The 20,514-nt window shown below is 50.0% G+C and overlaps 1 protein-coding gene across 4 annotated transcripts; it reads left to right on the plus strand.

Moving 5' to 3' along the window:
• The first annotated feature begins 723 nt into the window (after positions 1-723).
• On the plus strand, positions 724-9,428 carry NYAP1 (neuronal tyrosine phosphorylated phosphoinositide-3-kinase adaptor 1). Of its 4 annotated transcripts, none has more exons than XM_017644221.3 (7): positions 728-1,167; positions 2,395-2,549; positions 4,011-4,366; positions 4,801-6,315; positions 7,200-7,418; positions 7,643-7,752; positions 8,273-9,428. In XM_017644221.3, exons 2-7 carry the CDS (start codon positions 2,482-2,484, stop codon positions 8,516-8,518), a joined length of 2,514 nt encoding a protein of 837 aa, XP_017499710.1. In that variant the 5' UTR covers positions 728-1,167; positions 2,395-2,481; the 3' UTR covers positions 8,519-9,428. The 4 variants fall into 4 exon arrangements, with proteins under 4 accessions (XP_073071222.1, XP_017499710.1, XP_017499711.1 ...); XM_017644222.3 differs by having other exon boundaries at positions 730-1,167; positions 7,203-7,418; positions 8,273-9,427; XM_017644219.3 differs by lacking the exon at positions 728-1,167 and adding an exon at positions 1,208-1,399.
• Positions 9,429-20,514: the final 11,086 nt, after the last annotated feature.

The following is a 20,514-nucleotide window of genomic DNA, read 5'->3' on the forward strand; positions in this document are numbered from 1 at the left end:
GTAGGTAGATAAGGCACCTCTCAGAGAGATTGTGTGATATGCCCAAAGCCACACAGCACAACTGAAAAGACTTTGCTATATAAGGAAATATTCACAGGTTCCAAGGATTAGGGCATCGCTCTTTGGGGGGATCACTTTTCGTCCAGCTAAGGGTGAAACCGAGGTCTTCTTGCAGCTAATGTGCGACAAATGGATTTCGAAGGTAGGATTTCTCAGGGAGCTGATAAGAAAGGTGATGGGGAGCGTGGCGAGGCCGCTGTAACCGGACCCAGGCCTCGGCCCTGGTGGTCCGTCGGAGGCCGACCCCAGAGTGCCCAGGTCCTGGCGGGCGCCGCCAGTGAAGTCAAAGGTTACTGGGAGGATGACTTGGCCCACAGAGGCGGACGGGAGGAAGACTTTGAGCCCAGGCCGTGAAGCAAGGTCCCGGAGCCCGGGAGGCCGCAGGAATAAGCGACGAGTACCCAGAGAGCCAAATCCAGTGCCCTCCCGGCACCTGGGGGACGGTAGGATGATGGGGTGCGGTCATGGGAGCACGCCCCCTGCTGGGCAGAGCCGCCAAAGGTCCGGCTGCCGACTCTGAGAGCCCCTCCGCCCGGAAAGCGGCACCCCCTGCCGGCCTCGCCGCTTCACTGCACTCGGGGCCCCGCAGCCGCAGCCTCGCCCCGTCCCGACGCGGGTTGGGCACCCGGGGAGCGTTAGGCGCACAAGGTACGCACGTGGGTACAGGCCCCGGGATGCCACTGGGGGGCGCCACTACGTGCTGCGCCCCGCTTCACTCCGTTGGGGCCTTGGACACCGAACTGAGCACCACCCGGCAGGGCAGGGGGCGAGGGGCGGCGAGAAACGAACGCCCCAGAGTGGGGGCGGGCTGGCGCCCGGCTCCCCGTGCACCACGACCTTTCTTCGAGTCCCCGCCCCGGGCTCCGCGGCTCCCGTGACCCCCACCCCAGCCTGGCTGCGCGACACGGCGCGGCAGCTCCAGCTCCGTCCTTGGAGGGTGTGGAAGGGTGGGTTTGGGGCCGGGGGCGGGTCTGGGGGCGGACCCGGAGGCGGGGCTGTCTCTGCGGCAGGGCCCAGCTCGGCTTCCCCCGGTCTCTCTCTGTCTCTCCTCCTCCCTCCTGCTCCGGGCGGAGCCCGGCATGGGGGGGCCGGCGCCCGGCAGGCCAGGTACGGCGATGTAGAAATTGGGGAGGTTTGGTGCGGGGAGGTGGGATGGGGGGAGAAGGGGCAGTGAGGATTGGCGGGGCGAGAAAAGGAGAAACCCTGGGTAGCAGGACAAGGAGAAGGGGAGGGTGCCCAGGAACCTGCGGCCCTTGGTTGAAGAGGGCGATGAACCCGGCCAGGTTTGGAACAAACGGGGAAAGGAGAAGCCGGCAGTGAGGAGGGGTGCCTAGGAGAGGTGAGGCTTGAAGGCGCAAAGGAGAATGTGTTTGGGGGAAGGGAAACTAGAGCAGGTATGGAGGCCGCAGCTCAGAAGGTAGCTATGGGGCCAGACTGGAGACCTCTGGGTAGGATTGAGGGCAGGGACTGGAAGAGGGAAGCCGGGAGCCTCCCAGATCCTGGAGGAGGAAGAAGGTGATTTGGGCCCATCAGAGAGGGAGGCGGAGACCGTGGCGGAGGGGCCAGGGCGCAGGAATAGGGGTGGACCAGACGAAAGGCTGGAAAGAAAGGTGGAAAGGGGAACGGCTGCAAGCAGTGGAGATAGATGGGTGGATGGTATTGTAGATGCCCAACTCAGAGTGCCCCCACCCTTTCTCCAGCGTCCCCACCCTGCCCACATTACATCCCCCCCAGCCTCTGGGCCCAAGACTGGGTGGGAGTCTGACTGTCCCATGTTCCCTTGTGGGATGTAATATACACAAGTAGGCCGGGGCATAACTCCTTTCTGTAGGTATGTCCAGTTCTGAGGAGCTGATGGGTGTTTCTGGAGGCCTGTGTGTGCTGTGGGTGTGTCGGGGGGTGTTTATGTCTGTGTCTGCCTGCTCCTCGGTGCTGTTTACCTATGCTGATCTATGTCTGGTCCTCTGTAGATACGGGTCTGTGGCCCTGTGGCTTATATGTCTGAATGTGTGTGTGTGGCTGTGGGGTTGCTGTGCATTTGGGGGGCCTGACTGTGGTGGATCAGAGTGTATTTACAGGATGGGAATCTGTGTTAGTCTGATCTCTCCAGAGTGTATCTGTGGCTCTGAACACCTTTGTCAGGGTGTGTGACTGTGTACACATGTCTGTCTCTGTCTGTGAGTCCCAGAGGTGGAGTTGGGTTTTCTGTGCCTCCATCTGTTCTCTCTCTGAGGACCCGAGTCACATCTCTGCTCCTTTTTCTCTTTCTCTCATTCATTCTTGCCCCTACCCCCACCCCACATCTTTCTTTTTTCCTTTCCATCCCCCATCAAGTGGATCCGGGACCCAGGGAGGGCCAACCCCCGGGCCTGGTGGCACTGAGCAAGGCCCCCCAGCCCCCACCTCCCGCCCCACGACGACATGAACCTTCTCTACCGAAAAACCAAGCTGGAGTGGAGGCAGCACAAGGAGGAGGAGGCCAAGAGGAGGTAAGTCTGCGTCCTGGATTGCCCCTTCGCCTGTCCCACCTCTTCTTCCCCCGGAATGAGCCATATCCCTCTTCCCTTCCTGGGTCTCACAGCCTGGTGATCAGTCTGATCTCAGAGTCTGTGCTCAGTACAGAACTGCTGGAGTTGCACACACCCTGTCCTCACCCTGCTCCTGGCTCCAGCCCCTGTTCTGGCCGCTTAGGGGTCTTACAGCTCAGGAGCACCCTGCTGACTCGTCCCCATCTCTGGAGGCCTGAGTCACTCCTCCCTGACTCACCTCTGGCCTGTGGTCTTCTCCTCTCTGTCAGTGTGGGGCTGGCACCTGCTCCCCCTGTCACCTGACCTTGGAAGGGGCAGGCCCTGCTGTCCTCACAGTCCAGGCATGGGGTCATTGGAGGGGCACCAGAGAGGACCCATTTGGCCCCCTCACAGCCTCCTCTGCTGGGGGAGGTGAGTTGCCAAGTGACAGGTTATGTATGTGTGGTAGGGGACTACAAGCTGGGCTCTGCAGGTAAGCCAGGTCTAGGTACCCTTCCTGCTCACCAGCTCTCTTTGCCCTCCCAGGGATCTGAGGCCTGGCCTGGCTCCCCACTCTTCACCCCCACTGACTGCACAGCCTCTTGGAGCCTGAGTCAGAGCCCCTTTTCCTGCTCCCTTTTCCCTCCTTGTAACTGTGGAGTTTAATTCTTGATGTTAATTAGATTAATCAGAGCTATCACTGCAGTGATCTCTCCCTAATAAAGGGTTAGTAGACAGGGCCTTAATGAGAGCCCACCCCACAGCAGCTCTCCCCACTTGCCTGCCAGCTGCCCCCCATTCACTCACACAGAAGCTCAGGGACAATGAAAGGAAATGGGGGTGAGCCTGGGAGGGTGACAGAGAGAGGACAGCACTGAGGGAGAGGAGAGAGAGAGGAAGGGAGAAAAAGCGTTGGTTGGGGGAGGCTGCTCTGAGGATGCGGCAGCACAGCCCAGGTCTGAGAAAGAAGGTGCCGTGCAGGTGTGGATTATAGGGCGCAGTAGCTGGACTGGAGGGGAGGCCAGAGGGCAGGTGTGGGCCTGCGTAAGAGGGACAAGGAGCAGCACTGTGGCGACAGGTTATGTGCCTGGCAGGGCTGTGCTACCTGGGGCTGCATCTCTCTACCTATGCATGAAGCCGTCCACACGTGTGTGGGAGGTGCCCAGGCTGGGACCAGCAAGCTGCAGGGATGCGCCCCTGCACACATACTCAGCCCTCCTCTCATTCCTGTGCCCGTCCCCATTTCCTTGCCTTTTTCAAACCTTAGGGGTTTTGCCTGAAGCTTCTTCAGTGCCCTGGGCCTTCAGGCTCCCCCATTGCCACCCTGGATCCTTTTCCTTCCCCCTGGGAGGCCACAGGGTCACAAATCCCTCCTATGGTGGCCGATGGGGAGGCCCAAACCTGAGGCCCCATCTCTGCTTCATCTTGGCCTTCTCTTCCCAGCTCCAGTAAAGAGGTGGCTCCCACAGGCCCGGCAGGGCCCGGAGCTGGTGCGGGGCCCGGGGTCCGTGTGCGGGACATCGCCTCGCTGCGCCGCTCCCTCAGGATGGGCTTCATGACAATGCCAGCCTCCCAGGAGCACACCCCCCACCCCTGCCGCAGTGCCATGGCCCCGCGCTCCCTCTCCTGCCACTCAGTGGGCAGCATGGACAGTGTGGGGGTTGGGCCTGGGGGTGGCAGCAGGGGTCTCGCAGAGGACAGCAGCACTCGAAGACCTCCAGCGAAGCCTCGGAGACACCCCAGCACCAAGCTCAGCATGGCAGGGTCGGGGGCAGAGACCCCTCCCAGCAAGAAGGCAGGTGAGGCACCCTTCCCCCTCCCCAGTGGGGAGCTGGGAGCTGGGAGCATCTATTCTATAGCCAGGGAGGTCTGCTGGGAGGGTTCATTAAGGGAAGAACCAAGAAGTGGAAGGTTCCATTCTTACAGGGGGTGGGGGTTTGTTTTTGCAGGGAAAGCTCCCTGGAAAGTCCATTTGTGGGAAAAAGGGTGGCCTTGGAGGGACCGGAGGGAGGGGGAGAGTTCTGAGTGGGAGTTGCAGACTCTGGGGAATTCACTGGAAGGGCTGAGGACCCACTGGTGGAAGGGGAACCTACTGAGCTCTAAGCTGGGGGAAGTGGGGAATAAAGAGGCAGACGTGTCCTTCCTTGCAGCTGGGTCCAGGGGCCAGAAGGGGTCTCCCCTCTCCTTCCCCCACTAAGTGCTGGGTTTATTTTCTCTCTCCTGTCCTGCCCAGGCTCGCAGAAACCAGCCCCCGAGGGCCGGGAGGCCAGCCGGAAGGTCCCTCCACAGAAGCCCAGACGAAGCCCCAACACCCAGCTGTCTGTCTCCTTCGACGAGTCCTGCCCCCTGGCCCCCTCTTCTCGAGGGGGGAACCTGCCCCTTCAGCGCCTGGGTAGGGGGTCCTGCGTAGCTGGGGACCCTGAGGTGGGTGCCCAAGAGGAAGAGCCTGTGTACATTGAGATGGTGGGGGATGTCTTCAGGGGAGGAGGGCGAAGCGGAGGGGGCCTGATTGGGCCCCCTCTTGGGGGTGGGGGCCCGACCCCTCCAGCTGGTGCTGACTCAGACTCAGAAGAGAGTGAGGCCATATATGAGGAGATGAAGTACCCACTGCCTGAGGAGGCAGGGGAAGGCCGGGCTGATGGGGGTCCTGCATTGACAGCAACCTCCTCATTACACCAGCCTCATGCCCCTCAGCCCCACACCCACCGCCGTCCAGCTTCAGCCCTCCCGAGCTGGAGGGACGGGACGCCCACCAAGACCACCCCTTGTGAAATCCCCCCACCCTTCCCCAACCTCCTCCAGCACCGTCCTCCCCTCCTGGCCTTCCCCCAAGCCAAGTCCACTTCCCGAACCCCTGGCGATGGAGTCTCCAGGCTACCAGTCCTCTGCCACTCCAAGGAGCCAGCTGGCTCCACCCCAGCTCCCCAAGTGCCTGCCCGGGAGCAGGAGACGCCTCCCCCACCACCTCCGCCTCCTGCTGCCAACCTGCTGCTTCTGGGACCCTCAGGCCGGGCCAGGAGCCACTCAACACCGTTGCCACCCCAGGGCTCTGGCCAGCCCCGGGGAGAACGGGAGCTCCCCAATTCCCACAGCATGATCTGCCCCAAGGCGGCCGGGATCCTGGCAGCCCCTCCTGTTCCGGCTGCCTTGCTCCCCGGTCCCTCCAAGGACAAGGCTGTGTCTTACACCATGGTATACTCGGCAGTCAAAGTGACCACGCACTCTGTCCTGCCTGCCGGTCCGCCCCTGGGTGCTGGGGAGCCAAAGACAGAGAAGGAGATCTCAGTCCTCCATGGGATGCTGTGCACCAGCTCAAGGCCCCCCATGACCGGGAAGTCCAGCCCCCACAGCGCGGCCATTGGCGCAGCAGCTGGGGTCCTCCACCACCGTGGCTGCCTGGCCTCCCCCCACAGCCTTCCAGACTCAACTGCAGGTCCCCTGACTCCACTCTGGACCTACCCAGCTGCAGCAGCTGGGCTCAAGAGACCCCCTGCCTATGAGAGCCTTAAGGCTGGAGGGGTGCTGAATAAGGGCTGTGGAATGGGGGCCCCAGCCCCCATGGTCAAGATCCAGCTGCAAGAGCAAGGGACCGATGGGGGTGCCTTTGCCAGCATCTCCTGTGCCCACGTCATCACCAGTGCAGGGACACCAGAGGAGGAAGAAGAGATGGGTGCCACGACATTTGGGTCAGGCTGGGCTCTGCAGAGGAAGGTCCTGTATGGAGGGAGGAAGGCAAAAGAGCTGGACAGTGAGTGAGGGGTGAGAGTGTGGGGGTGGGGAGCTGGGTATGCCTGTGATGGTTTGGGGGGAGGTGTTGGAAAGGTTATTTGGAAACCACAGCCCATCGTGTTAAACGGAAGTTTCCTGGGAGACAGGATACAGGCACGCAGCAGACTAAAGGGATGGGGTCTCTGCATGTGCTGGAGGGGGGAGGAGATCTGCCATGGGGAGGGGTAGAATCTGCCCCCAGAGCAGCCTCCTCCTTCTGCCCCATGCCACTCTATTCCCTGTCCTTCCCTTTGCTGGGCAGCAGGGATATGTATTTGTGAGTGTTCGCACACTAGGAGCTAAACACAGCTGCCTCCCAGCTGTTGCCATGGCAACCCATCCAGACCAGAGGGAGAGGAGAGGGGGGCCCCTACCGTTGCCTGGCAACGCAATGCTCTGCCAGGCCTACTCTCAAAGATGAGCTTAGTTCACATGCAGCCCTTCCCCCCAAAGCCTCCCCACTTCCCGGCTCAGGATTTGGGGTATTCCCCACCTCCTGGGGAACAACGCTCCTGGTCTCTGTTTTAGGGCTGGTCATTCTGGTCCTATCTGGGGCTGGAAGGGCTCTGCAGCTAAAGCTGGGATCGGGGAGACCCCTTTGTCCAGAGAAAAGGGTTTAGCAGCAGCAAATAGCTGATTCTCAGCCCAGGGGTGGTACCAATGGGTAAGAAGGAAGGTAGCAGTACGGGGATCTCCTGTGTGTGTGTGTGTATGTTGGGAATACATGAAGTAGGGTCACTCGCTTCCCAGCTGTGGCCTGCAAGGAGCAGTTCCTTGTGGTCCACCCATGCCAAGGTGTATGTAGCTGGGGGGACAGCAAGACACCTGCCACACCCAGTTACTGAGCTCTCCTTGTCATCCCAGCAGAGATCGAAGACAGTGCCCGGGCCTGGAATGGCAGTGCCGAGGGTCCAGGCAAGGTGGAGCGTCAGGACAGGGGCCCTATGGCGTCAGGAATCCCAGTGAGGAGCCAGGGGGCAGAGGGACTGCTGGCCAGGATCCACCACGGAGGGGATCGTGGAGGAAGCCGCACGGCCCTACCCATACCCTGCCAGACCTTCCCCGCCTGCCACCGCAACGGAGGTGACACCCTGCCCATCCATGCACACAAATGACACCTGTACGCAGATGGGGCTGGCTGGGGGGCATCGCCCAGGGTCCAGGGCCTGGGCCCTACATACTAATCCCACATCTCTGCTTCTGTCCTCTGATGAGGCAGGGTAGCCTGCATGGGGCTCTTAGGGAACTGCGGGAGGAGGAAGTGGAGCCTCTGCCCACCCCACCCCTCACTCCTCCTTCTGCCTCAGACTTCACTGGAGGCTACCGCCTGGGGCGTTCGGCCTCCACCTCTGGAGTCCGGCAGGCCGCGCTCCACATGCCCCGGCCCTGCAGCCAGCCTCGGGATGCCCCAAGCCAGGTGAGGAGGAAGAGATTGTGTTTTAATTGTGAAGGAGTAGGCGGGGAAGAAGGCCTGGGTGAGGCCCCACACAGACTAAGAGGAACCCGATCAGGAGAGGGGGTTGGAGGAGGACCCTCGAAAGGGGCTACTTGAATGGAAGAGATCAGGCCCTCCACCAGCCCTCCATGCGTGGCTGTGCATCTAAAAAAAGGTGCGCCCTCTGGGTGAACCAATTAGAAAACTACATCCTACTGGGAAGACCAGATTTTAGAAGGCGCCTGTTCCTCCGGGTGAGGCAGGCCTAGCCTGGCACCAAGGTGCACAGCCAGGCGAAGGGAGCAAGGGCTGGATTTCTGCTCCCATCCCATGCCATCCCATCCCATTCCACACCTCCCTCCCCCAGCCAGCGGGAAAGGACAGTGGCCTTGGAGGACGGGTATTGATCTCTGCGGTAGGGCGGGCCCGATCACTCTGAGGTCCTTGACCCTCCTTATACCTTTCTCCCCCCGTCGGCCGGCGGCGGGAGGAAGGGGCACAGATGCCCCCTGCACTGCCCCTGCCACCCCAGCCCGCCCGCGAGCGCGATGGCAAGCTGCTGGAGGTGATCGAGCGCAAGCGCTGCGTGTGCAAGGAGATCAAGGCGCGCCACCGCCCCGACCGAGGCCTCTGCAAGCAGGAGAGCATGCCCATCCTCCCCAGCTGGCGGCGGGGGCCTGAGCCCCGCAAGTCCGGCACCCCGCCCTGCCGCCGGCAGCACACTGTCCTCTGGGACACTGCCATCTGAGGAGGCGGGCGGCCAGGGCACCTGGACTGGGGAGTGGGGTGGGGTTGCCTGGCTCTCGGGGGAACTTACCTTGAATGAGGGACACTTGAAGGAGCAGGTGAGAGCAAGCCAGGGAGAACCCCTACCGGAGCCTCCCTCACCCCCCACCCCAGGAAGGGCTTCTGCCAGGCCCATCAGCCGTCGGGCGCCAGCAGCACCTCCTGAAATTGGGAGAGGTCTAGGAGTGTTTGCTTGAGGTTGGAAAGGAGGCCCTGGCTCTCCCCACAAGCGAGGTGGAGCCTTCCTCCTGAGACAGGAAAGGCCAAGCCAGAGGTCAGTGTGGGGGAGAAGGGGAGGGCTGGAGAGGAGGGAGGTGGATTAAGTGAAGGAGAGGGACTAGAGAGTCAGATAGAGGGATTCCTTATAGAGGTGGGAATGGGGAGGGGATATTTATTTTGTTATTTATTTCAGTCCAGAGAGGACAATTTTCGGCCCTTATGACCCGCTCTTGAACAGAGAGTGGGGACTGCTGGGCCAGTAAAAGAAACTAGTTGGCACTCTCCCCAATGCCTAAAAGCCCCACCATCCGTGCCCACCCGGAAGCTACAGATTGGTCTGGAGCAGGGAGCAGTGCAGGAGAAGGGAGGGGCTCTGAGGGCCACAGCCTCATTTACAGTATTTACATGTCTTCAGAATTTGGTAGTGAGTGTGGTCTGCTCTGAAACAGGCCTCTCATTTAGCTCTGGGGTGAGGGTCTAGCTCCAGGAATGGGTGGGATGATGGGGAAGGAGGGAAATTTTAGTGGGGGAGGCAGGCAGGGTATTTATTTAAATTAAAAAAAACTCAGAAGAGATGTCAGGAACTTTTTTTTAATTCCTTTCTTTTCAGAATAATATATTAAAAGACTAATGATCCTAGAACTGGCTTCTAATTAATGTGCTCTGCCTTTCTTACACCTGTTTCTTTTCTCTCTTGCCCTTGGTTGGTGGGATTGGAGGTGGTACACACAGGGGGGTTGAATGGCTGTGACAAACAGGGAGAGGTGGAGTTGGAGGTAAGTCTTGGGAATGCCACCACACAGTGACTCGGAAAGCACTGATTGAGCATCTGATGTGTATTTGGCAATGCACCTGCACAGAAGGAATATTCAGACTGAAGCCCACCCTCAAGCAGCTAATAGTCTACTCAGGGAGATGTGACAGCTGAGCCGACACTAGAGAGAGGGAGAGGGCTGGAATCATCTGGAAGGCTTCCTGGAAAGTGAGCCTAAAAGGACAGGTAAGGCTTGGATGAGCCCGATGGGGAGGAGGGAGCATCCCAAGGTCACAGTATGATTGCCTACAGAACAGTAGAAGATGGGGGTGGGGGTCAGGAAACATGTTTAAATAATGCAGAGGGCCATGAATCAGCCGTGATGGAGCTGGTTCAGAATGATGGACCTCAAAACAAGATGCTGGTCTCAGGAAGGAATCCACGGAGGAGGATAAATAGGGTGTTCCGGAGAACAGAGAGTGAGGGACAGTTTGCAAGATGCAGCTGGAAGAAAACATCCTCAGGATCGGGATGAACTTGCTGAATGGTGCACCCTTGAAGCCCAGGCTTGGGAGTTGTGACTGAGAAGTGATCACCTTGACAGAACAAGGAAAGCAGGGTTGAGGGAAGAAAGTCGAATTTGAAGTAATGGGGAATATTCAGGTTTGTTACCAGCTAGAACAGAGTTTATAGTCTGTCCTCTGTATCTATGAGTTCAATTTGTTTATTTTTACATTTCACATGTAAATAAGATCATACAGTATTTGTCTTTCTCTGACTTATTTCACATAGCATAATATCCTCAAGGTCCATCCATGGCAGGATTGTCACAAATGGCAGGATTTCCTATGGCTTTTTAATAATTAGTTAGAAAATTAATGGAGGGAAATATCCCACTTATAAGGGCAACAAAATTCATTAAATATGTAGGAGTAACTTTAAGAAAAAATGTGTAGGATCTATATTTGGTCAGTCAGTAAAACTAAAGTTTTTTTTTTTTAAACCAGGAAGACTTGAATAAGCAGAGTAATAACTTGTTCTTAGGTAAGAAGACCATAATATAAAAGATGTTAAGTTTTCCCTACATCCATAAATTCAATGCAGTTTCTAAATCCCAAAAGGATAATTTGGGAGACTTGACAAATAGTTCAAAGTTCATTCAGAATGACAATGAGAAAAACCAGAACATCCTGAAACAGATGAGTAGTGGGAAACCAGGCTACCAAATATTAAAAATTGAAGTAAAAGCACAGTGTACTCAGATTGGCACAGGACTGGCTCATCCCTCAGGATAGAGTCCAGAAAGAACCGAAATGCACATGGGAATTTAGCATGTGTATGATAAAGGTGATATTTTAATGGTGGGGAAAAGATTATTCAGTAATGCTTTCTTGAACAATTAGCTAGTCAGGGGAGAGTATGGGAAGCTGGATTTCGATTTCATTCATTATACCAAAAGATTTCAGTGTGAAAGCAAAACATTAATAGAGAAAAGTAGGCAAACATTCTTACAACCTGGGATGGAGGAGTCTTTTCTAAAAGGACACAAAAATCACTAAAAGACTTAAGTTTGATCACATTCACAACTAAAACTTCCATATGGCAAAGTCAAACTACAACCATTGAACTGGGAAAATACTTCTGAGACATTTGAAAAAGATTGATACAATATATAAGAAAGATTAGTGAGTTGATAAGGAAAGAACAACCCAAACAAATGTGAATAAAGGCCACGAAGTCACCAAAGAAACAGAAATCAGCAATAAGCACGTTCAACCTTAACAATCAGTAATGCAAAATAAAGCAATCATAAAATACCTTTCACCTATCAGACAAAACAAAAAAAAACTCATAACATCAATCTGCCAAGTATGTGCAGAAAACAGGTGCTCATTGTGTAAATGTAAACACAGTCTTTCTGGAGGCTGGTTTAATAATATTTCTTAAAAATTAATATGTGCATAGTTTCGACTCAGAAATTCCATTTCCAGGAATTTTTCCTATGGAAATAGGTACACAAGTGTGCAAGGTTAAATGCACAGGGGTGCTAATTGAAGCATTGTTTGAAATAACAAAAACTTGGAAACAACTTCAACTTTATCAGCATGGCACTGACTAATTTATGGTAACAATGGAAAACTGAAGCTGTTAAATAGAATACAGAAGATGCTCTCAGCACAAGAAGCAGTTCACAGGACATAAGTAAACAAAAGCAATGTGCAGAAAAGTGCATATAGAAAAAGCCCATGTTGAGAAAAATGATTTGTAAGTTTTTATGTAAGTCTTGGAGGAAATATACCAAATAGTTGATGGTGATTATTTTGAGGCCTGAGAAGAGAGGGGACTTAGTTTAGTGTTTTAATTTACATTGCTTGAATTTTTATGTGTATGTCTTCCTTCTGAAATCATAAAATATATACAGGGGTCATGACAAGCAGAGGCAGGCATGAAGTGTCAGGCACCGTATGGCTGGCATGTGTGGATTCAAATCCCAGGTGGGCACTTAGAGCCAAGTCTGTTGCTCTCCTTCTCTACAAAATGAGGTAATTAGAGAATTGAAGGAGGAAAGTAAGAGAGCGCAAAGCCTCCCTCTGAGGCTGATGAGAGTTGTGGGGCTAAAGACAGAGTTGGGGTGGGATGAGAGCACCTAGAACCTCAGCATCAGAGCAGTGAGGGGCAGGAGCGGATGGAGCCAGGACAGGCAGGGCTCCCTTTAAAGCAGGTGCTTGAGGCTGCTGTGGGCTAGGGAGATGCAGCCCTTCTGCTAGTCAAGACCCCAGGCCTGCCAAGAGTTACAAATATCAAGAACATAGTCTGTACTGGGACCATAAACCTCACAGGAAGGATGGAGGGATAAGCACTCCTGGGAAATCAGCCTGGACTCCACCCTGCCTGCCTGACACTTGGTAAAACTCACCTGGGAATCACCTGGGAGTCCACATCCCCTCCTGGGGACACTAAGTCACTCCCGACACTCACCTTCTACTTTTTGAAACCCCTGCACAGCTGGGGCTGTATGGCAGCACAGCCAGAAATGGGTGGAGACCTTCACTGAGGAGGTGAGGCACTCGAACCAGAGGGCAGAGAAAAGAGAAACCTCAGAAATGATATTCTGCTCTCTTTTCATGGCCCGTTTGGCTATTGAGGTCATATTTCAGCTCTGAAGAGAGATTTCTATGAAAGATTACTAGGGTCACGTCAAAAAGACCAGGGAGCAGACTTGAATGGGCTCCTTCCCAAGGGCCAAAGGATGGGGAAATTCATGCATCAAGAAGGCGGAGAGCTGCAAAGGGTTGAAAGGCAAACATGGTTAAATTCTTAAGTTCATAGTAACAAAAAGATTTCTCAGAGGATATTAGAGAATCGATTTGTTATTTTGAAGGTGGTACATAGAGGGAAAGAATCAAGCATCTATCTACCTTCATGAAATCATCATCGAAGGGAAGCTTCTCTTTCTAGAAATATCCCAGCTGATAGATAAAAACAGAATTTTAGAACTGGACAATCACCACGAAGTAACAGATCCAGGTGTTAAGTTTCTACAGCAGCTAACATCACAGATTATAAGAGAAGAGATGACGAGATATTATGTGCCTCCTGATAGAGAAATGCACCACCAGCTACAAAGTGTTCTTGCCTCCAAAAAAATCAAACCTGGAAACACAATCAAGCCTGTAGGTGCCACTACCAATTACAGGAAACACAGAGGAGAAGGGAGCTCATTGAACACCAAGGGATGTGATCAGCAAAATCAAGGCCTGTAGGAAATGCCTCTGGGCAAGCAACCTGGATGGATTCTTCAACAAACACATTGCCAGGGAAAACAAAGAGATGGAGAAGGAACCTGTAGGTTCAAGGAGAATAAAAAAGATATGTCAACTATTGCAGTCTATGGGCCTTATTTGGATCCTGATTCAAACTTTTTCAAAAGCTTATTTCTTACATTTATAAGACCATTGGGAATATGTCCACTGACTGGATATTTATTGACATTAGGGAATTATTATTAATTTGGGGGGCATGATAATATACTATGGTTATGTATTTTTCGAGTCTTTAAAGAGACAATACTGAAATACTAATGGGATAAATTATATGAGGTCTGGGATTTGCTTCAAGGTAAAATGGAAAGGGAGATGAAACAAGAATGGCCATTAGTTGGTCGTTGTTGAGACTAGATGCATGTTTTGTCTACACTTGGGTCTGTCTGAAATTTTCCACAATAAAAAGTGTTGTTTTTAAAGCCCGTGTGACATATCAAAATTTTTTCTCCTTTGAAAAAAACTGTGGGTTGGGAGCAAATGATCTAGGAAACTCCTCCCAGCACATACTCTCTCTCCAATTAAAAGTAAACCTTTTGTTTTTACAAAGCAATGTACATGCATTGTAGAAAGTTATCAAATACCAAAAAGCAAAAATAAAGCAAAACACCATATTTCCCCCTCCTCGAGGGTACCATTTAATAGCTGACTGTATAACATTACAGGATTTTTTTATACATATATACACTTTTTAACAAAACAAGACAACCCAGCACATGCTGTTTTGAAGCTACTTTTTTCCATCTATGGTCTCCTCCTCTCCATATCAACAGATTTTCATCTTATCTAATGCCCAGGCCACACATACATCTCCCTAATTGTGTCCCAAAGTGTCCTGGTCTTAGCTCAGCTGCCATAACAAAATACCATAGTCTGGGTGGCTGAAACTATAAGCATCTATTCCTCACAGCTCTGGAGGCTGGGAAGTCCAAGATCCACATGTTGCCCAGTTGGGTTCCTGGTGAAAGCTCTCTTCCTGGCTTGCAGACAGCTGCCTTCTTGCTATATTGTCACAGAGCCCAGAGAGAGAGCGTTTTGGTCTGTTTTCCTCCTCCTAAGAGGACACTAATCTCATCATTAGGACCCAACCCTCATGACCTCATTGAAATCTAATCAACTCTCAAAGGTCTCTCTTCCACGTGCCATCCCACTGGAGGTTAGGGCTTCCAACATACCGATTTTGCACTGAGATGCTATCCAGAAGCCGGCATTGCGTTTGGTTGTTCTGTTTCTTAGTCTCTTCTAATCTGACCCATTATCTTTACTTCTCTTGTTCCCGTAACAGACTTGTGGACTAGCCTGGGCCAGTTGTCCTACAGAGTGGCGCACTCCCTTGAGGTTGATTTCTCAAGATACCTCTACAGTTTACAGGTACTGGGAGTTTAAGAGCCTCTTGTCACTTTCTATTCAGACCCAGGTGTCCCTAAAGCATGCGCCTTCAGAGCAGCAGCCCAGCCTGAGGCTCCTCTGCTACCTCCAGACTGCCCCCAGGATGCATGTTGTCTGGGGACACATCCAAGCCACCCACTGGCCTCTACCACCTCCCCAGGGCAGTCTTTGTCACCAAAAATGGCTGGGATCCAGAAACTACAGACTGCAAGCACCAGAGATGGTGTCACCACCACTTAAAAAAATTTCCATTGACCAAGTAGTGACCTTGTGCTGATGGTGTTTGACATTTCTGCCTTAGAGCCCAGAGATGGGTGGGATGGTGCGATGTACACATTCCAGAAATTTCAGAGTAATGAGGGGAAACCTTCTGGAAAAATTAGAAACTAGAGGGAAAAATTTAAATATGTGCTATTTATTTCCCTGTCCATTCAGATCTGAAGTCACTTTGCTCACTTAGTAACATAAAATGTAATCTTGCATTTGGGTCATAAACCTGTCATGGTTGGTCTACTTAGAGATATAGGGATCTAAAAATGGGAAATGCTCTCCCCTCTATTTTGAGGTTGGAGCTAAGTGAGTGAGGAGCTCAGGGGGAAGTTTTCCCTTCCTCTCCATTTGTCTTTCCTCCTTTCCCACCTAGGATATCTAAAGTCAGGGAATGAAGATAGCCCCTGATAGGAACTTCTTACAGAAGCAAAACCATATACCCAGGGTGGGAAAGGGCCCCTGACACCAAAACAGATCTGAGCAGGGACAGTTAGCTTTTAGAATTCCCTCCTGGGGTGGGGATGGGGTTTATTTACCTCCTTTCCAAGAAGAGAGGTGGTAGACTGCCCACCCACCCTGGCCATCCTCAATCATTGCTCTCAAAGAGATCTGCTAGCCCAGCCTTCCTATGGTAGATGGAGAGTCACCATCCTTTGCCATCATGAAGGAGAGGAAGGTGGCACTGCCCCTTTCCACCAGTAGACCACTGGCCTTTACACCTTAGAAGGGGTGGTCTCTCCAGCTTTACAGTGTGTGGGAGGAGGAAAAAGCACAAGAGCACAGCAGAGAGGCCAGCCATTGCTCCCTGAGGTGCAGAGAAGGAAGCAGCATAGAACCACCAGACCAGGCACAGGGAGAGGCTGGACAGGGTGACGTGGTAGAAGTGTCTGAAGGAAGCAAGAAGCAGCTGCACCTCCCAGAAGAGCAAGGCGATGAGCCCAGGTAGCCAGAAAGTGACCTAGGGATGCTTGGTGCCTGAGTGAGCCCAGGGGACATGAGTCCCTGACCCTAATGGTATTGTAGCCAAGAGGAAACTCTACACCCTGGTTATGTGCTAACTGGTAGTTAGAACATGGTTCTCAGTGTAGCACTTTTACCTCCCAGGGGACATCTGGAAATATTATTCATTGTCACAGCTGAGGATGGGGTTGCTCTGGGCATCTAGCAGGTAAAGGCCAGAGATTCTATTAAACATCTTTCAATGCACAGGACAGCCCCCCACAACAAAGAAGTATCCGGTCTGTAATGTCAGTAGCGTTGAGATAGAGAAGCCTTGACTTTTAAGGTCAAGAATCCCTGAGGTAGAGTATCTTAACACTTAGGATGAGGTACCTTGAAATTTCTGACATAAAACCTGACATCTTTATTCCATCCACAAGTTTTTGTGGACTTGTTTTTGAGTGTGTCAGTAAAGACTTCTTATTTCTCAGATTGGGTGGGAGTGGGGAATTACACAAAACTTTCCTTAAATTCTACCTTCATCACTTGCTAGTGCTTTAAGCTTATATTATCTCTTGTGAACAATTGGTTATTGACCCTTGACACACACACAACATAAGCTCTAAAATCACATTTCTATGTTTAGAAATCAGCTTTATTGAGGTACAATCTGCATATAATGAAGTGTACTTGTTTTAAATCTACAGTTTGATGAGTTTTGATAGCTCTATATACCTGCATTCACAAGGGTTTTTTTTGTGCATGCTGTTTTTTTTTTGTTTTGTTTTTGTTATTTTGGTATCATTAATGTACAATTACTTGAACACCACTACGGCTACTAAACTCCTCCAACTATCAAGTCCCCACCACACACCGCATTACAGTCACTGTCCATCAGCACAGCAATGCTACAGAGTCACTACTTGTCTTCTCTGTGTATACTGCCTTTCCCGTGCCCCCCTCCTGCTACATTATGTGTGCTAATCATAATGTCCCTTTTACCCCCTTATCCCTCCCTTCCCACCCATCCTCCCCAGTCCCTTTCCCTTTGGTAACTGTTAGTCCATTCTTGGGTTCTGTGAGTCTGCTGCTGTTTTGTTCCTTAAGTTTTTTCTTTGTTCTGCATTTACAAGTTTCTAAAAATATGTTTAGATTTATGGAGTAAAGAACAGAGACGTGGACTTTGAAGTTGATTGGCAGTGGGCTCAAATCTCATGTGTGCATCTACTAAGCCTGGGTTTTCTCATCAGTAAATTGGGTGAATACTGTCCACCAAAGGGGTTATCTGGAGGATTAAAATGACGAACTTGAAGTATGTAGCTCAGAGTCTGCCTCATATGATGAACTGCTTCATCAGTGGTAATAATAATAATCATAATTATTAGTGGTCTCACCATTTCATGATACACGTGGCTAGTAGAGTCCTTTTTTTCTGTATTTACATGTCTTCCCAGGATAATCACACCTTTTCCAAGGTCACTCTAATCATCATTAGCTTCCCCCCCATGTCACCTGCCACATCTTAGACTGCCCAGCTCAGTGACATTACATCTGTCTCCCAAGGCAGAATCTCCTCATAGAAATACCTGGTTTCTTCTTCACACACACCCTTTATTCATTAGGATATTAGTGTAACTGCTTCAAAACAGACTCAAACAAGAGTGGTTTAACCTAAACGGGGGGTTATTTCTTGCTTGTTTGAGTATCTAGACATCAGCAGTCCACAGCTGACCTGGAGACTCCAGGATATCAAGGGCCAGGCTCTTTCTGGTTTCTGTGCATTCTAAGGGTGTTGCCTTTGTTCTGCAAGGTCTGAGTGGTTTAATGTCAGGTCCACTTACTACCAGGTACTGCATTTAATCCTCATATCACCTAAGAGACAGCAGCTCTGTTAGGTTGGACCATATTAGATTAGATTGACATTTTTGTTGGTCAAATATGGTATAAAATTGACAATTTTAAATAATTCAACCCAGTAGTATCTTTACTTTACAAATAAGGACTCTAATGCACAGAGAAGTCAATTAATTCACCCAAAGTCACAGAGCAAGTGAATGGCAGAGAAGTTCATATCCAGAGCCTCCCTGGGAGCTGGGCCCATGGAAGATTCTTCAATAAGTCTCAGTTCCTCTGTCACCAGTGTGCAACATATGAATATTGGAAAGCTAAATATCAGTTCAAGAGAGAAAAAGAAATAGCTTGATATGGCTATGTTACAACATCCCAAAGTCATCTATGATTCTTTTGTTTCCAAATGAGTGGTAAGACAAGATGTTCTTTTCCCACAAGTTGAGGAGACAGAGCAATGGCTACAGGCTGGTGTGGCCTGGAAGAGGCCTAAGAAGATGAGAGATTTCAGCTAAGTCTTGAAAACAGAAGACGGTTAATTCCACAGTGGTACTGGGAGTGATGTCTAGTAGCAGTAAGTTTATTCTGTGCTGTTGAACAAAAGTCTGAGAAGTTATCAATGAAGAGCTGGTCTCTGTCATTACTCGACTGTATGTGCACACATGGGTGCATGTACTCCCATACACACATGGGTGTATGTACTCCTATATGAAATCCCTGTGGATTTCTTCCTGTTTCGTCCCTACCATTTCTCACTTTGTGTATGTGTGTCAGGGTATGTCCTTCTGTGTCTTAGCATTTGTTTCTCTTTCCCCCTCCTCCTTTCTTTATTTCTCAAATCCACACTCTTTTTCCTCATCTGTCTCTCTCATCTTTGTTTTATCACTGATCCCATGTAAAGCCTAAGTATATTTTTTGATTATTCAATGCACATACTAGTTTGATGTGCTCTGCCCCTAATTTAAAATACAAAGTGACAGAGTGTTCCATCACTCTACTTAAATCTTTCCTCCATTTTATTGCTCCTTCTCCTGGCCTTTTATTTATCTAACTTTTGTTTCTATCAAATTAGACATATACATCATTTTAAAGGTCAAATACTAACAGGTTAATCCTAAAGGAAAGCAACTCCCCCTCACGACACTCTCTACCCGCTTCTCAGATTCATTTTCATGTCTTTCAGCCATTTCCTCAGGTATGTCTCCCCTGTCCCTAAATAACATGCTTGTACTGCTATTTCTTGATTTTTTTCAATTTTCGATATGATTCCTTAAAACAGAAAATGAGAATTTAACTCTCACACCTCCATCCACCAAAAAATTCTTCCTCATCCTAAAAAAGTGATATCCTAATTTGGAATCAGAGCAGAATTCAGTGTTTATAGTATTATTATTTTATAAATATTAGTTACAGCTGAGCCATGTGGTAGATTATATTTTCTTTCTTGGAATTTTCTTGCCCTGGAAATAATTGTGTCAAGTTTTTGTTTGTCTAGTTTTCCAGGTACCTGTCACAAATTCATTCCAGGCAGGTAAGGTTGGTCAGCCTAGTCTTTTTCTTAGGGACATCTGTCCTGCAGTCCTTCATCCTCTTGTTACACTCCAGACAGCTTGCCATAGGCTGTGAAAGAGTTGCTGTCCTGGGACAACTTGCACCTGTCTCCTGTTCCCAAGATCTCTTCTTTCTTGGATTATTTCCTCAATTTATTGGAGCCTATCCTGCAGTAGCTTCCTGTGAAAACATGCCAGGTAGGTCATTTTTTTGAGACTTCACATACCCAAAAATGTCTCTTACCTTAACTGGATTGATAGTTTGGCTAGGTACAGAATTCTAGGTTTGCAACAATCTTTCCTCAGAATTTAAAAAAGTTTTAGTAATCAGTCTCTTTTAATATTTTTCAACAAAAATATGTTAATAGTAATATTGTGCTTCTCCATGGAAAGTTTGCTTTAATTGAGCTGTAATTGACATATAATACTGTATTTGTTTCAGGTATACAACATAATGATTTGATATAAATATATTTCCTCAGAATTTTGAAGGCATTGCTTTATTTTTATTGTCTTCTAGTTGTAAAGAATGTTGTTGGGAAGTCTGAAGTCATTCTGATTCCTTGTTATTTCTCTCTATAAATTTACAGGATCTTTGCTTCCACTTCTGTATTCTGAAATTTTGAGATTATTTGTCATAATATGAGTTTGTTTTGATCCATTGTATTGCATCCATATAGGGCTGTTCTACCTAGAAATTTTGTTTCTTTGATTCTGGTAATTTTTCTAGAGTTTTTAAAAAATAATTGTTTCCCATGTAGTTTTCTCTTTATGAAACTAAATTTTTTTATGTTGGATTAGTCTCCTAAATGGATCCTTAAATGTTCATATTTTCTCTCATTTTTTTGTATCTTTCCTTTTGTATCCAGCAAGGTTTTTCTTCACCTTTACTTTCCAACTCATTTACTGAACTTTTCATTTTCAATACCACATTTGTAATTTTTAAGGGCCTTTTTTGGTTCTCTGAATGTTCCTTTTTTGTGGTTTTTAGCCCTTGCTTCAGGATGAAATATCTAATCTTATTTATCCAATAACTAACAATATTAATTTTTTCTCTAAGGTTTTCTTCCCCTCCTGCTTCTTCCAAGGTCATTTTTTCTCTCTTTGCTTTGGTTTCTGTCTTTCATGTCAAAGGCTAGTGTGACATTCAGCTCTCTATTTATGTATC

This window comes from Manis javanica, chromosome 10 (assembly GCF_040802235.1).
Source record: "Manis javanica isolate MJ-LG chromosome 10, MJ_LKY, whole genome shotgun sequence".
NCBI lineage: Eukaryota > Metazoa > Chordata > Mammalia > Pholidota > Manidae > Manis > Manis javanica.

Bases quoted from the DNA above. Each gene is read 5' to 3' on its own strand.
- NYAP1 (XM_017644221.3), top strand. From the start codon at position 2,482: ATGAACCTTCTCTACCGAAAAACCAAGCTGGAGTGGAGGCAGCACAAG. The intron at 2,550-4,010 runs GTAAGTCTGCGT...TTCTCTTCCCAG, and splicing joins GAGGAGGAGGCCAAGAGGAG to CTCCAGTAAAGAGGTGGCTC. The intron at 6,316-7,199 runs GTGAGTGAGGGG...TTGTCATCCCAG, and splicing joins GAAGGCAAAAGAGCTGGACA to CAGAGATCGAAGACAGTGCC.